Source organism: Miscanthus floridulus, chromosome 8 (assembly GCF_019320115.1).
Source record: "Miscanthus floridulus cultivar M001 chromosome 8, ASM1932011v1, whole genome shotgun sequence".
NCBI lineage: Eukaryota > Viridiplantae > Streptophyta > Magnoliopsida > Poales > Poaceae > Miscanthus > Miscanthus floridulus.
In genome coordinates, this window is record NC_089587.1 from 35,024,555 (window position 1) to 35,042,267 (window position 17,713).

At 47.5% G+C, this 17,713-nt stretch overlaps 1 protein-coding gene across 1 annotated transcript; it reads right to left on the bottom strand.

Annotated features, from left to right (window-relative positions):
* Positions 1–2,256: 2,256 nt before the first annotated feature.
* On the bottom strand, positions 2,257–17,713 carry LOC136468855 (subtilisin-like protease SBT3.9). The gene is made up of 10 exons (XM_066467269.1): positions 17,615–17,713; positions 17,376–17,467; positions 17,187–17,284; positions 16,916–17,077; positions 6,387–7,006; positions 3,795–3,862; positions 3,408–3,674; positions 3,185–3,302; positions 2,913–3,084; positions 2,257–2,807 (listed from the first exon to the last, which is right to left on the bottom strand). Exons 1-10 carry the CDS (start codon positions 17,711–17,713, stop codon positions 2,257–2,259), a joined length of 2,247 nt encoding a protein of 748 aa, XP_066323366.1.

Sequence of the window (17,713 nt, forward strand, 5' to 3'; positions counted from 1 at the left end):
TCCTTATCTAGTGAGGAGGATTCTTTTATTTGACAATTTGCTTCTAATGGCACCCATTCTACTGAATTGTTATACAATGTAATTAATTTTAGAGGAGTCCAGCCAGTCCTGGTTCCAGCTCTTTGGTCTATAAAAGTCCCTCCTAGGGTATATTTCTTTCTATGGCTGGTTTCTAAAAATAAGGTGTTAACACTACTAGAGAAACAACCTTTGATCCAGCTCGAAATTTGGCTTTAGTCCTGGTATATTTCGCGCCCGGGACTAGAGAGACCTTTAGTCCCGGTTTGTAGCTCCAACCGGGACTAAAGGTCCCTGCCCAACGGCTACTACAGCAGGCTTTTGCTGCAGGGACCTTTAGTCCCGGTTGAAGCTACCAACCGGGACTAAAGGTTAACTTTTACTTCCGGTGGGTCTCTCCAACCGGGAGTAAAAGTCTACTCCCGGCTGGAGGCTCCATCCAGAACTAGGACCTTTAGTCCCGGTTGCTGTCTTCAACCGGGACTAAAGCTTCCAACTGTAACCGGCAGTCTTTATGTGTGTCGTGTGTGTGGTCGCGGTGTATCTGAATATACTACAGCAGCCAAACTACTGCCTGCAACCGTACTCCAGTTTGCTACCTCACGTGTGGTACCCTATTCAAATTTAGTCCCGGTGCTCCAGTTTGCAACCGTACAACAGCCAAACTACTGAAGCATATTGCGTACTCCAGTTTGCAACCGTACAGCAGCCTAGCACAGCCCCCACCGGCACAGGAGCCTAGACCAAATCAATTAGTCCCGGCTGGTATTTAGAGTCGGGACTAAAGGTATACCTTTAGTCCCGGCTGGTATTACCAGCCGGGACTAAAGGTCTTTTAGTCCCGGACGTTTATAGGGCCTCGATGGGCCGGCCCAGTACGCAATATGCTAGAATTGCTGGCCAGTCCCACCTATTAGCACCACCTCGCTTGCTCAGAAGAGTGAAAGCTAACTTAAAAGCTCAGCTCTCGAACCATGCAGCACGAACTTGAACATGATCTGCTCTATAGGATTGTACCGCTGATCCTTGACTAAAGGTCCTTCGTATTGTAGTTTATACAAAATATTGAACATTATAAACGTACATATATTCTAGCAGCGTAGAATGCGTATTCAAAAACCAAAACAAATCATCAATTAAAAATAGGAAAAAAAGAAAATAGAAATAGAAACAAAAAAAACCTGGTAGCAGCGTGAAAATAGAAAAAAAGGAAAATAGAAATAGAAACAAAAAAAAGATAAAATAACCTTTAGTCCCGGTTGGTATTACCAACCGGGACTAAAGGGTGCCGGCCCCGTGGCATGTCAGGAGGCACCTTTAGTCCCGGTTGGTGTTATCCACCGGGACTAAAGGTCCCCCTTTAGTCCCGGTTCCTGACCCGGGACTAAAGGACCCCCTTTAGTCCCGGATGCTTGCTCCCGGGTGGGGAACCGGGACTAGAGGGGGTTCCCCACCGGGAGTAAAGCCCGTCTCTGTACTAGTGTAACTAGGGATAATCTGGGAAAGAGAAGAAAACTAGAAGATGTGACTTGCTTGTTTTGCTGTGAAACTGAAACTATTCAGCATCTTTTCTTTGATTGTGTGGTAGCAACTCAGCTTTGGAAGGTTCTGTCCTTTATTCTGAAAGTTAATGTAGGAGGCTCCTTAGATGAGATTGGAAAATTTTGGCTATCTGCTAGGAAACATGGTGTTACAAATATTATTACTGCAGCGGCTTTGTGGAGTATTTCGAAGGTAAGAAACAACCTTTGTTTTCAGAGTTATGACTGGAAGAGTATGGAGATATTCTACCAGATGATCAGTGGTATGGCACAAAATTGGATAATTTTGTGTCCAGTGGAAAAGCAGGATCGACTGAGGGAAGTAATTGTTGAGCTCAAGACGCAAGCGAGGATGATGTCGTGGCTTCCCGCTGGGTGACGGCGAAGAATCATTTGAAACATATGCAACATCTTGATCTATTTTTGGAACATCCACATAAAACACTTACAACATACCTATAAAACATCTGAAACACTTGAAACATAAGATTACAACATGCGTTTTTCACCTTCTTTCATACGACGCAACAAACATGGCATCCAGTTTTATTTTTTAAGGAAGAAGCCGTGTGGACGGAGTGAAGCATTATTATCATCTTGACACTAGATGTCAACGGTCAACCTACTACTACTATATATATGCCGTGGGCATCCATAAAACCTTTAGCAAACAAAATACAGTAGTTGATACGAATGTTTAGGAGACATCTGCGACAAAATCTTGGATGACGGAGCGAACAGCGATTGGAATCCGAACCGAATGAGCCCCGCCATCATCCGACCATGCCAGGCTCCCAAATGTGTAAACGCCTTGCACCATCTGCCTCGCCGTGAGCGTCGCCTTGAAGGTGGCGTTCCTGCTGGCGTCCACGGCGAAGGTCATGACCGTCGGCTCCACGGACACGTCGACCCCGGCCGGAGCTTCGACGGCCACCCGGTAGGTCACCTCCGCCGGCCCGACGTTGGTGACCGTGCGCGACACCGTGACGGAGCCCACGAGGTCCGGCACGGCGATGGAGGGCAGGTTGAGCTGGTACAGCCGCCCCATGTAGGACGAACAGTCGTCCTTAGGATCCAGCGTGCAGCGGAAGAATCTGGTGTACTCGGCTGGGTCTACGTCGTACACCAGGCCGGGGTCGGCAGCTCTGTCGGGCTCGATGTGGCCGCCACCCATGTCGAACGGGTCTGCTGGTTTCCTGGGGAGTCCCTCGGCTAGGATCGGCATGCCGAAGCGATCAGTCGTCGACGCTGATGAACAGCATGCAAAGCAAAGAGTTAAATTGACAGTTACTTTCGTTATTTTGGAAGAAAGAACTTGGTACACGTATAATGTTGGAACTGGCGAGAACATGCCTGTGGTGACAATGGCAGACTTGATCATGGCCGGCGACCACTCGGGGTGAACCGACTTGAGCAGCGCGACCACGGCCGAGACGTGTGGGCAGGCCATGGATGTCCCGGACATGAACTCGTACGAGTCGCGCACTGCCGCCAAGATGCTCACACCGGGTGCGGCGATGTCAGGCTGTTGTTGGTTCCAAACCAAAGCATTATTCGGTCGTCAAAACAGCAGCTTATTACATAAATATTTTTCCAATTCTGATGACACATGGACATCCTTTCACCTTGAGTATGGCAGGAAACTCAACGCTCGGTCCTCTCGACGAGAACGAGGCGATCCTCGGTGACAGCACCCAGTCGCCGACCACGGTCGTTGCCGGCGAAATCCTCACCACCGGCGTCCTGCCATGGCACGTTCGACGTCGAGAGTCATACATTCGAGCTTTGCTTGCCATTGATAACTGATGACCGCTTGTGGCAGTGGGCAACTAGCTCGCTCGCTCTCACCTTGTGTTGATCATATAAAAGGCGATCCGGTTTGCGATCTCGAAGTCGACGAGCACGCAGGGCATGACTCCATTGCAGCTGTCTGCTTTGTCAAGCACGTTGGAAGAGTAGCCCGCAAAGATGAGCCCCCTGACGCCGACCTTCTTCACGTTGCTGATAGCGTTGAAGAAGCCTTGCCTTGGAGGATTGATGTTCACGTCCTCCGGTGCGTAGCACAGCACCACCTTGCCGGTGGCGTTCACGGACGCAAGCGACGCATTGTCGCATCTGTGCATGCATGCGCCGCCCATTTATATAGTTTTTTCAGTTTCAGAATGCGAGCAGGATTATATATTCAGAAAAAAGCAGTTGCAATAATTCCATCATACTCCATCATCAATCAATTACCTAAACCCATGAACAAGATTGAGGAACTCGCTTGTGTTCACTGTTGCATCCACGTAACGAGACTGCCCCTGCGCTTAATTAATTACAGAATTAATCAACGCGTTAATGCATGCGTTATTGCAGCTGTAAATCAAATGGAAGTTGCATATACTACTCCGATTATTAATTAAGGGAAAAGCTAGCTAAAGGGTCAACCGGTTGTTTTGTTTGCTCTCAAGTCTCAACACACGATTTCTCAGCCTTCTGATCCTATCCTTCTTCATTTCTTGTGCGTCGGATGTGAGGCTATATTCGCTTGGCAGTTTTAATTTGTTTTACCATGGTTTGCTGGCATCGCATGGAGATGGCTGACATATGCTGTCGGTATGGTTGTATGGAGACGTGGTAACTTTGTACTATAGCGGGAGGGTATATGCTACAAGTTGACATAGACAGAACAACAAGCTTTTTTATAACTTTTAATACATAAATTATTCAAATAAGTTTCTTCATACAAGTTTTTATGAAAATGTTTTTATCTAAAAGTATGTGCTTGGACATAGCAACAAGTTTTTTTATAACTTTTAATACATAACTTATTCGAATAAGTTTCTCCATACACGTTCTTGTGAAAATGTTTTTATCTAAAAGTATGTGCTCGGACATAGCAAAAAGTGTTTTTTAATATATAACTTATACCACCTAACTTATTCGAATAAGTTTCTTGATACAAGTTCCTATAAAAATGTTTTCCTTATAAAAGTATGTCTAGAAATTGACATTGACATAGCATTAGTTTTTTATATAACTTATAATACATAACTTAATTATTTGAATAAGTTTCTCTATACAAGTTCTCATAAAAATATTTTTACCCTAAAAGTATGTGCTAGAAGTTGACATAGACATAGCAACAAAATGTTTTTATATATAACTTATACCACCTAACTTATTCAAATAAGTTTTCTACATATAAGTTCTCATGAAAATATTTTCCTCCTAAAAGTATGTCTAGAAGTTGACACGTGGACATAACATTAGTTTTTTATATAACTTATAATACATAACTTATTTGAATGAGTTTCGCCATACAGTTCTCATGAAAAAAAATTATCCTAAAAGTATATGCTAGAAGTTGACATAGACATAGTAAAATGTGTTTTTATATATAACTTATACCATCTAACTTATTCGAATAAGTTTTCTCCGTACAAGTTCTCATGAAAATGTTTTCTTCCTAAACGTATGTCTAGAAGTTGACATGTGGACATAGCATTAGTTTTTTATATAACTTATAATACATAACTTATTCAAATAAGTTTCTCCATACAGTTCTCGTGAAAATGTTTTTCTCCTAAAAATATGTGCTAGAAGTTGACATTGGACGCAACAACAAAATTCCATAAGTCGCCAGATTAAAATCTCATGGCATTAAAAATTGTGTTGATACACCTATAAACACTCGGTTTTGTTTTTCTATTGATTTCGGTTGTTTTCAAGGATGTGAACACTCGGTTGTTAACAAGGCATTGAAATACTCGAACAACAGCAAGACAGTCTATATAAAATTTAATCCTAGTCAACCGCTAGATGTAGGCGGAGGCGGATCTTCGATGCCAGGGCCGAGCGCGCGCAAGCATCGGAGAAGAAGAGGGCCAAGGGCAAGGGCGTGCAGACGACGGCGCTGGATGACGAAGGAGCCAGTGAGAGCGAGGACATCGACTACGAGGAGGAAGACGAAGACATCGAGGCGAACACTACGGAGGCGACGGCGGGCGACAAGGCGGCGGACGCGAGCAGGTCCGGCGTCGCCGTGACGAAGAAGCGCATACGGAAGTAGTAGCACCAGGCGCGGGCTGCTAGGGCCACGGAGCAGTGCGAGGTTGAGGCTGCCGAGGTCGACAGAGACGTGGTTGCTCAGCTTGGTGATGCGCCTAGCATCAAGCCTCCCTGTATCTTGTTCGACGGGATCAGCAGTGCGCCAGTGCGGCAGCGGCTTCACGTCGAAGATGTTGTCGGGGAGCTCGCCGGTGAGGTTGTTCCACAACGAGCAGTTGTCGAACCCGATAGGGATGCCTTTGCCGTGCTGGTTCATCGAGAGGTCAAGGACGGCAAGCGCCGGGGTGGTCGCGTAGAACGATGGGATCACGCCATGGAAGCTGTTGTTGTTCGCGTTGAGCGACATGTGGCTCGGCGTGTGGGCCCTGATCACCGACGGAACTGCCCCACCAGGTTGTTGCTCGACACGTCGAGCGCGTGCAGCGGCAGCGCACCCATGGGCGGCGGCAGGTCCGGCAACGAAGACATGGTGGTGCGCAGCGGCCGTAGGGTGTTTTTTCATAAAATTTTATCCTAGTCATCAGTTATATGAGTTTGGAGATACGGTGTACGACTTAACAAGTTTAGGAGGACATATTTCGAATTTAAGAATTTGTAGACCTAATTAGCACACAGTCGCAAGTTTAAGGACCGCAAGTATATTTAACTCATTATAGGATTAGTCAAAGCATGCATGCATTATATATTGCAGCTGTAAACCAAATGGAAGTTGCATCCTAGCTATACTACTCTATTATGAATTGTTGATAACGAAAGTGGACGCGTATTACTTACCACCAGCTCTTCGTTGTTCCCGAGGACCACCTTTGTCGGGAACGACCGGTCCATCATGCTAGCGGCCACCGTGATGAGCCACGGCGCCGTGTTCCGCACCGTCTGCGGCGCGGGGCCGCGGTTCATGCCCGCGAACACCACCGGGACGCCCCTCGCCACGGCGTGCAGCGTGCCGGCGAACTCCTGGAAACCCCCCAGCGAGAGCGACAGCACGTCGACGCCGTCGTTGGTGGCGTCGTCTATGGCCGCCAGGAGCGCGGCACCGCCGCACCAGACCGTCGCACCCCAGCACGCCTTGTAGACGGCCAGCCGGGCGCGGGGCGCGCCACCGCGCGCCACCCCGGCGGCGAGCCCGCTGCCGTAGTAGCTCACGTCCCGCACGGGGCTGCCGGCGATCGTCGAGGCCACGTGCGTCCCGTGACCGTTGTGGTCCCTGGGCGACATGAACTCCCCCTTGAGCAGCTCGGGGTCCACGCCGCCGGTGTACCACCGCGCGCCGATGATCTTCCTGTTGCAGCTCGTCGCGTTGAACGCCTCGCCGGTCTGGCACTCGCCTTTCCACCGTGCGGGCACGGGGCCGTATCCACTGTCGTCGAAGCTTCGTGATTCAGGCCAGATGCCTGCAAAGTTAGTCTTCACTTATGCTGCTCTTTCACAGAGGCGGTTTGGAATCAAGTTCACATTTGGGAGCACTTTGACGGTATATTGGACCAGCAACAGGATGCCTTAGTGGGAGAAGGCCGCTAGCAAAGACTAGCGCCTCCGGCTGATCGAAAGAGGTTCAATGGCTAGTAATATACACATTCTGGAACTTTTGGAAAGAGAGGAGCAGGTGCATTTTCGACAACACTTTAGAAACAGTGCGGCAGCTGGTAGCTGCGAGGATCCAAGACGACATTGAACAGAGGAAGAGACACTACGGAAACAGGGCCTTTATCGAGTGCAACTTTCTTTGTCGAGTGCTAAAAATCAGCCACTCGACAAAGAGCTATTTTGCCGAGTGCCGCACTCGGCAACAATATACACTCGGCAAAGAAGGCTTTGCCAAGTGTCAGGCACTCGGCAAAGTCAGACACTCGGCAAAGGCCCTTTTTGCCGAGTGTTAGGCACTCGGCAAACTCTGGCGCTCGGCAAAAAACGGCGTCAGGTAACGGCCGCCGCCTGCCGTCCAGGTTTGCCGAGTGCCAGCGGGTAGGTACTCGGCAAAAAATTTCCTTGCCGAGTGCCAGATCCTGACACTCGGCAAAGGACTAGGGCTGCCGGTTTACCGAGCGCCAGATTGGGGCACTCGGCAAAGGTGTTTTTTTTAAATCTAAACCCTAAACCACATTGCATCTTTTTTTAAAATAAAAAATGCCACTTTGCCGAGTGCCGGGCGGAGAGGCACTCGGCAAACATTTTTAAAAAAAATTGGCACGCTCAGCTGGCACTCGCCAAAGAGCATGTTTGCCGAGTGTCAAAAGATGACACTCGGCAAACCATTTTTTTTTTGTATTTTGACCTTCAAACTTTTTATGTAGTCATCTTACAGTACTTGGTACTCCATGTCGAAATTTGGTACATTTTCCGAACTGTTTGCTATATTTAGTTAATTTATTTTTTTTAATTGATTTTTTTCGAAAAATGCAAATTTGAACTGCACGTGTATCGAATAATAGAATTTAATGATTAAAAAAAATGATATTCATGGTATTGAGTGTAGTGTGAGGCTGTATCCAGGAATAGACCCAAAATTTCGAACATCTTGTTCACGAAACATGACCATGAACTTGCAGACGAATTGTTTTTAAATTCTATAAAATGCAAACGAAGTCTAAAAATCATGAAACTTGTCGAGATGTCATGATATCATATGTGGAGGATGTGATAAAAATTTGAGAAGATTTGGCGCACGTTATCACGTATGATGCTTAAAAATTTGAGATGTCATGATATCATATGTGTAGGATGATGACTGGTGCCGAGGTTCATGCTCAGATAGATGCTCTCGTGTCCAATGAAGAAGGTGGTTTTGTGGGATAGGGTGAAAAACATATGTGGACTCATATCTCGAGCATGACGAGGCTCCCCTATTTCGATGACCTTCTTCTGCCACATAACATTGATATAATGCACACTAAAAAGAATGTCGCCAATGCACTTTGGACAACACTCATGGACACTAAAAAGTCTAAGGACAACCCTAAGGCTAGAATGGATCTGACAACGTTGTGCGATAGACCAAATCAAGAGATGCATCCTCCTAGTCATGGCAAGACCTAGAGAAGGCCTAAGGCCGATTTCATCTTGAAAAAGGACCAAAGGAGGGAAGTACTTGAATGGATCAAGACGCTAATGTTCCCTGATGGGTATGCAGCGAATCTAAAGAGAGGAGTGAACTTAGGCACTCTGCGAGTCAATGAGATGAAGAGTCGTGACTACCACATATGGATTGAGCGGCTTCTTCCGGCAATGGTTCAAGGCTATGTCCCGGAGCATGTCTGGCAAGTGTTGGCAGAGTTGAGCTACTTATTCCGCCAGCTTTGTGCCAAGGAGCTCTCTCGGACCGTCATTGATGACTTGAAAAAAGCGGCACCCGTGTTGCTCTGTAAGTTGAAGAAGATCTTTCCACCGGGCTGCTTCTTGCCGATGCAGCATTTGATTGTGCACCTCCCGTATGAGGCACGGATGGGGGGGCCATGCAGAACCGTTGGTGCTATCCAATCGAGAGATGTCTGAAGACTCTTCGCAAAAATTATAGAAATAAAGCCAAAATTGAGGCTTCCATTGCAGATGCATATATTCTAGAGGAGGTGTTAAACTTCACAGAGAAATACTACACTGAGAACCTTTCTAGCGTTTATAATCCACCTCCTCGTTATAATGCTGGCGAAAATGAATCGAATCTCTGCCTTTTCCAAGGGCAACTCGGAAGCGCAAGTGCATCGACCACTAAGCAATTGAAAAATAAAGAGTGACACAATATCATGCTATATGTGTTGACCAACCTTGTCGAGGTGCAGCCGTTCATTGGGTAAGTTCTGAACGAACTTGTTTCATTTCGCCGTATGTCCTTGTTTCTTCGTTCAACCCCGTTGTTTCTCGCTGGTATAGGGAATTTCTTCGTCAATCCTGGCATGGATCAAGGCAACCTACCCTGCAAGAAAATGATACCCTTCTTTCACAGGGTGTGGGACCAGAGAGCCCCGATTTCATATGTTGGTTCAAACAAAAAGCCCAAACTGATGCGCCTATAAGTGACGAGCTGAGACAGGTTGCAAACGGCTGTGCTGTTAGGGTCAAGTCATTTACCGATTATGACGTGGGATATCATTTTCGCACAGCAAGCTACGAGCAGAGTCGACCTAATCGAAAAACCACAAACAACGGAGTTGTTACGCCCGACACTGATGGACTCGACTATTATAGAAGAATTGAAGAAATCTAGAACTATCATTCTATGGTTCCAAACCTCTTACTCATGTCATATTCAAATGCCACTGGTTTCATCCTGGAGTAACGAGACGGACCCCTAAGCTTGGGCTAGTCGAGATTCGATAGGATTCCATATATCCAAGAAAAGATGTCTACATTGTGGCTCAATAGGCCGTTCAGGTTTATTATACGTTGTGGGGGATATACCCCCGGGTACCACAAGATGGTACATGGGCCGCACCATCCGAGGTGGCCTGGCTCGTAAGATCAAGGCGTGCATAGTAAGATTAAAGTTGTACTATATATTGTAATAGTACCAAATAGGATACTTTACTTGTAACCCTCCTCCTCCAGAGTATATAAGGAGAGGCAGGGGTCCCCCTCAGGGACAGATCATACAGTATACATCTCAATACAATACACCAAAGACACAGGACGTAGGGTATTACGTCGATCAGACGGCCCGAACCTGTCTAAATCGCTGTCTCTACGCCTTGTGTCACCATCTGGTTCCAGATCACGCGCTCTGTCTGCCGATAATCTACTACCTTGGGCATACCCCTAGGTAGACTGCCGACCATATTTCGTCGACAGTGGCGCGCCAGGTAGGGGGTGTGTGCGCTGATCCATGGCGAGCCAGATGGACCTCAAGATCAACATCATCCATCGGCAACTCGGCGTCGGGCAAGAGATCAGATCACTGTTCTTCACGCCGCTGTTGTCGTCAACGGGATCTGCTATTTTCCGCCGATCTCATCAATTTATTGCTATCGAGTTGAAGACGGAGTCGGTTTCCGTGTCGCTGCCACCAGATCCGATTCGATGCCCTCAGCTGCGCCTCGACGACGCAATTTCTTATCTACGTAAAGCCGTTCGTGCTGTCAGCCAAGGATCAGAGGCAAGAAGGCTTTGTCCACCCGATGCTACGCCGCTGTTCCTGATCTGGGAGCCAAGGATTAATAGTGCTGTCAGCCAAGGAAGTTATCTACTACAGCATCAATCATGAAGACGATGCATGCAAGGCTTTAGCACATGCACGTATAGATTAATCAAAGACATGCAAGCCGACTACAGATTTCCAAGGCACTTGCATGCGCGCATGCACGTACGCACCATCTCCCGGAGCATGCAAGGGCCGACTCCGCGCATACACACTACTTACTCCGACCACCGAACTGATCGAGCTCCGACCACGACCACGTCGACCACGTCCCGAGCAGCTCTGTCGAGCTCCGACCACGTCGACACCTCGACCACAAGACTACGTCGCAATGATGATCGCCGCGAAGAACGGCGCTACGACAATCGCGACCACAGTCATGACGACAGCTCGAGGACTGGACAACTTCATCGCCAACGACACGTCAAGCCATCTCTCGAACATCGCAACACACCGACTACACCCACCGGTCGTCAATAAAGCTAAGTATTATTTTTAATTGAAATTTTCTTCGATCATCATATACCTCCGCCGACCACCCTTAGGGTGCGCTCTGCGTCGAATTTTCTCCATACATACAATCCAAAACATGTATAAGTTTTTACAACGGTTCGCCGATATGTTTTCCTTCCTGCTTGAGAATCCCAGAGCCGGCACTGTCTCCGGCTCCACCCCACGCGTGCATGAGAGTCCGCCCTCTGCGCTACGGGTAGTCGGCAGTCGCTCCCTGGTAACACTGGCACTCTACGCGCGGCAGCGTTCCGTACCTCGCGCTACGAGATGTTGGTCAGCCCAGGGCTGGCGCATTCTTCAGGACAGGTTAATACATCGCGCTACGCCTCTACATAACAAAAGGGCTAAAAACAGCTAATGTTATTTTTCGAATATTACACCAAGTATAATTCATCGCCAACCGAACACCAAGCGTTTACTTCACCTCCTATAGAGAGGTCAATATATTTCATACACCATCATGTATTACCGCTCTCGGTGTTTATTTTTCAGGAACACAGTTCGATCAGCGAGCTCATGCTTCAGGGTTCGCCAAGACCACTACGGTGCTCGAGGACTCTGGCCAGACCACGCTCGTGCTCGGGGACTCGCCAGACCACTCCGTGCTCTGGGACTTCTCGCCAGACCACTCCGAGCTCCGACCACGTCGACCACATCTTGAGCAGCTCCGCTGAGCTCTGACCACGTCTCGAGGACTTCGTCGGTCGCTCCTCGACCTGTGCTCGGGGACTGCCTCGACCACGGCTCGGGGACTTCGTCGCTCGCTCCTCGACCTGTGCTCGGGGACTGCTCGACCACTCTCCGACCATGGCTCGGGGACTTTGCATCTCGACTACATGCGACTGGCGACTCGCATATAGTTGGGATATTTTTTCTCACTTAGACCTTGCTACAAGGCTCATACCTCGCCTTCCAGCAAGCTCGGGGACTACATCGGTACGATGCACCTGTCGGTGCATCTCGTATCGCCTGCACGACGATTGGGTTCTCAATTTAACTGGGAATTCTTTTTAGACCCTGGCACCACGTGCCTAAGTCACCTACTACCAGGCTCGGGGACTAAGTGGGCACACTTCACCTTGCGGTGAATGTGCTTGTTTTTCGACCACTACGCCTCTGATGATCAAAGATGCTACGCTTCAAGACGCACTTACATTTCTTTTCAGAAATACAAGTGGGCACACTTCTTGGGACGGAAATCTATTTCTTTTTTTTAAGAGCACCATACATTCTTCGGACAACCTCCTTCTCCGGCGACAACGGTGGTCGGAGATGTCAAGAACTCAAGCCTCACTGTTCGGAGAAGGTTGAAATGGCGTGTCGCATCAGAATACATGGCGCTCGGGGACTAGCTGTGGGGGATATACCCCTGGGTACCACAAGATGGTACATGGGCCGCACCATCCGAGGTGGCCTGGCCCGTAAGATCAAGGCGTGCATAGCAAGATTACAAGTTGTACTATATATTGTAATAGTACCAAATAGGATACTTTACTTGTAACCCTCCTCCTCCAGAGTATATAAGGAGAGGCAGGGGTCCCCCTCAGGGACAGATCATATAGTATACATCTCAATACAATACACCAAAGACACAGGACGTAGGGTATTACGTCGATCAGACGGCCCGAACCTGTCTAAATCGCTGTCTCTGCGCCTTGTGTCACCATCTGGTTCCAGATCACGCGCTCTGTCTGCCGATAATCTACTACCTTGGGCATACCCCTAGGTAGACTGCCGACCATATTTCGTCGACATACGTCATACGCGTGCAAAGACGCTGAGCATCTTAAGGGTTGATCTATTGTGCATAAGGCATCGTCACACGGTAAACTACCTGTCCCAAACGATGAAGATTACAACTTCAACCCAAACACATATGATGCCATGATGGAGAGTTCTATCAAGAAGAGGGGCTACAAGGGAGGTTTGACATAGACTTAACCGAAGAGATAGGAATAGAAGTAGACAATGAAAGGGATAATGACGAGGACGCTGGAGACGAGGTGCGAAATTTGAAGGACATACAAATGCTTGAGCGATTACGTTTAGGCAATGACAATGAAGACAACATTACTCCTTCAGATAGTGTTGATGAGTTGGACAATGTTGATAGTGATGACGAGACCTATGATCCAGCTAATCTCAATCATGAAGATTATTTCTAATACATGTAATACTATATTTTTTGTAATTATGTTTTGTTCATTTTTGCATATATTTATAATACATGTATTACTATGTTTTTTGTAATTATGTTTTGTTTATTTTTTGCACCTATTTCTAATTACGTCTTGTTTTTTATTGAAGGTGATTGAACAAAGATGGCGGGCAACCATCATAGGTCCGTGAACTCGATTTACCAAAGACCACGCCGGCTGTAGGAGGAGGCGGAGGGGGTGGCGGAGGGATCGGACAGGAGGAGGAGGAGGAGGACCGCCAGCTGCAGGAGGGGGCCATCTCCTCCCACGCCGCGTGAGGAGGAGCTGGAGGAGGAGGTGGAGCTCGGGGACAAGTCAGACGAGGAGCTAGTTCGGCAGACGGACGAGGAGGGGGAGGAGGAGGAAGAGGGGGAGGCGGCAGGCATGGGTTCCGCTTCCTCCGACTCCTCTTCGAGTGTCTACTTGCGAGGTCCCGCGAGCCTCCCACAGGTTCCGCTTCCTCACCAATGCCCAATGATTCGCCCCGAAGGGTAAAAGTAAGTAACTTTATATGTTATCACCACTACTTCATATGATATGATGAAAAAAACTAATAATTTTTCTTAATCACTTGTGCAGGAACTGGGTGGTTGTGTCGGGTGATAGCGCACGACTAGTCAACGACATCCTAGGTCTTCTGTGTAGGCAACACTTCCTCGGCATTGTCACGTACACATCGAAGACGGAGCCGGCCTACTCGTTTGACCACTACGCCGTCGCCCTTGATGCGGAGTACCCCAACAAGGTGGCACGGGTGAAGGCAGAGTTTTTGGTAAGTCTCCCTCGCACAACATTGCTCAATACGTCGCATTCATTGAACTTTTCTTGAAATAATAAATAGATACATCGCTTTTGTATGCAGACTTATTATAGATGCGAGGAGAGATTTGAGGCTAGGGCGGAGCAGGTGACTACCAAAGCCTGTAAAAAACTCATCACCGACATGCATCACGAGGTGCGCATCTAGGCCATCGTAACCTACTACGGGTCAAAGCTTGGAGAGAGGAAAACCAAGAAAGACGCAAGAGAGATGCAACTAACTCAGAAGCAGTACCTTAAGGTAAAGGAAGAACATCAATATTGATTCGTTTTGAGATTAAGTTGGTTTAATTTTATCTTCTTATATGTCCAATACTTGATGACGTGTAGATGATTCCCTGGTGGTGCCAAGTGTATCCCGAGTGCTGGGCGATGATGGTGTAGAGGTGGTTCAAGGAGAAGTACCTCAAGATGCACAGGGATGCCCGAGACCGTCGTTTGCAGATGCAAGGTCTAGCACACCATCAAGACAGCTGTAGCCTCGCCGGATACAAACAAGCATGGGTACGTGAATTCATTTATCTATTGTGACGCTCAGTTCTGCCTGATTTGTAATCATCGTGCTGTCTTTCTCGCAGTCGGCATCACATAGTGGCTAGGCTTGCTCGGACTTCCAGGCATGGTGTATGGCCCACAAGGGCAAGGCGACGTCCGACGTCTCCTTCAACCTGGAGGACCCGCCCGAGGCATACATGAACCCGAACGTCCACTCCCGCATCAGTGAGTACACTGAGGTGGCGAGGTCGCTCTATGGGTCAGACCACGATCCGAACACCCAGGACTTCGATGGGGAGGCCGTCATGAGGGCGGGGCAAGGCAAGAAGCATGGGCGGTTCTAGCTTGGCGACGGCGTCATCGACACAGCCTCTACTCCCTCTCTCTCCTAGATCCGAGCACGGAGCACGAGCGAGAGCCCGGCCATTCACACACGGCCGACCGCTGCACAGCACCGGGTCGACGCACTCAAGGTTATTCCTGTTTTACTCGTCATACATTGATCTTTACACACCTTAATTAGCTTTGCATTACTGAAATATTGGAGTGAAATATTGCAGGCCCGGCTGGAACAAGAAATGAGGCAACGTCAGGAGCTGGCGGCCCAGCTGGACGCCGAGCGGACCGAGCGGCAGGCCCAGGCGCAGAGGCTGACGGACATTACAGAGTTCCTACAAGGGCTTGGGTAACATGTGGGCTTCTCTTTGTCAGCTGGGCTGTTGGTTCCACCTCCGCCTCCACGTCCTGCGGCTGTAGCTACTCCTGTGAGTATGAAAGTTTTTTACTTTCGCTTGTGCTTTGCTTGTATGGCCTCTACCTTCCTAGATTAGCTATTTAAATAATCTTGTCTCACATGCAATCTTTACTCCTTTGTGCAGTCTCTATCTGACGGTGGTTCGAATAATCCACCTCATGCACCTCTGAATGATGGAGCTGGGCCTTCACCACAGTCGCAGTGGCCGAGATGAGTGCACGTTGTATTTTTTTCATTTGTTGTTCACTTGGTGATGGACTTGTGATATACTTGTGATGCACTTGTAGACTTTGATGGACTTGTAGATTTATTTGGATGGACTTGAGCACTTATTATTATATATGTGATATATATTGTGATGGATGTGATATGTGTGGATGGATGTGTGGATGGATGAGATATATATGTGATGGATGAGATATATATATGTGATGGATGAAATATATATGTGATATATGTTTGTATGAATTTATTTATCAAGATAGAATATAAAAAAAATAAAAAAAATACCGTTTTGAGTCACTTTGCCAAGTGTTGCACTCGGCAAACGACCCCATTGCCGAGTGCCATGGTTGGGCGCTCGGAAAACCATTTTTTCAGCTTTGCGAGTGCCAAGACCATGGCACTCGGCAAAGATTTTTTAAAAAAAAAATCAAACTTTGCCGAGTGCCAGACAGAGAGCACTCGACAAAGATTTTTTTTAAAAAAAAATTCAAACTTTGCCGAGTGCCAGCCAGAGGGCACTTGACAAAGAATTTTTTTAAAAAAAATTCAAACTTTGCCGAGTGCTAGCCAGAGGGCACTCGACAAATAATTTTTTTTAAAAAAAAATTCAAACTTTGCCGAGCGCCGCCCAAGGGGCCCTCGGCAAATAATTTTTTTTTAAAAAAATCTTTGCCGAGTGCCTGCAGGGTTGGCACTCGGCAAAGAGACCGTCAACGGGGTCGGCGCCGTGACGGTCGCTTTTTTTGCCGAGTGCCCCCGGGCTCTCGGCAAAGCCTTTGCCGAGTGCCCGATAAAAGACACTCGGCAAAGAGAGCTTTGCCGATCAATTTTTTGCCGTGTGTTCTTTGCCGAGTGTAATTTGGCCTTTGCCGAGTGCCTCAGGCACTCGGCAAAGAACCTGAATCCAGTAGTGAGAGTGCTTGGCTAGGAGGGGTTTCCTTTTCTGAGTGGGCTTCCACCCTTCTGTTGTGCCCACGGGGCGTGCATTATTCTCTCTGTCTGCTCGTACATAAACTTTTTTCTTTCATATCTTAATTAAAAGGCAGAGCTCCTGCTAATGTTTTCAAAAGAAAGTTAGTTTATCATTATTGGCCTAGCTAGGGAGTGTTTTTTTGGTGGCTCTTTATTAGCTTCAAGAAATGAAATGTGATATATTGCAAATTAATCAAACCTGAATCGACCACGCCAACGATGATATCTTGGCCGAATTTGGCTTTCTGCTGGAGGCGAGCTGATTGTTGGTCGCTGATATTACCAAGAACGACGTCCCAGCTCCGGGTCGTCTGCATCTCGTACAAAGCGTCAGGCTTCACGAAGACGACTCCATCCAAGCCTAGATTACAATAAGATTCTTAATTAGTATGCATGCATATCTATATGTGCATATGTTTCCCTGACAACTTGTACATGTCAGTTACAGGTTTTGTAGTGATGGTGACTACTTGAGAGTTCTTCGGCTTGGGCTTCGGTGAGCATCGCCGCGAATCCAGAGAAGCCGTGCTTGTAGCTGTAAACTATGGACTTCAAGGCCGCCTCCTTACTGTTCCATTCCATTGTGAGTAAGTTATAACTGTTCGTAACCAAATTGGTAAATTACAACTCCAATGATCACCACAAGCTAAAGCTAGTACCTTCCAAGAACAGATGCAAGCACGTCGTGGTGTGATGTGGTGACCATGGAGGGATCATCGTGTTCCTTCTCACCCATGTATACAATATAGACCTGAAATTACCAAGGTTATTATTAGACATGAAAACAAATAGTATATCTTAATAAGCTCTTCTTGAATCATCAGAGAAAAAAATGGAAATACATATACATGCTGAATTGCTGATGCTGCAGCTTGAAATAGGAAGCGTATGTTGTTACCTTGCTGGAGGAAAGAGCTGGAAGCGGCAGCCATGTAGTGAAATAGGAATGCACTAGCAGCAGTAACAGAGTTGATGCCAAAACTGATCCTCGGTTCAT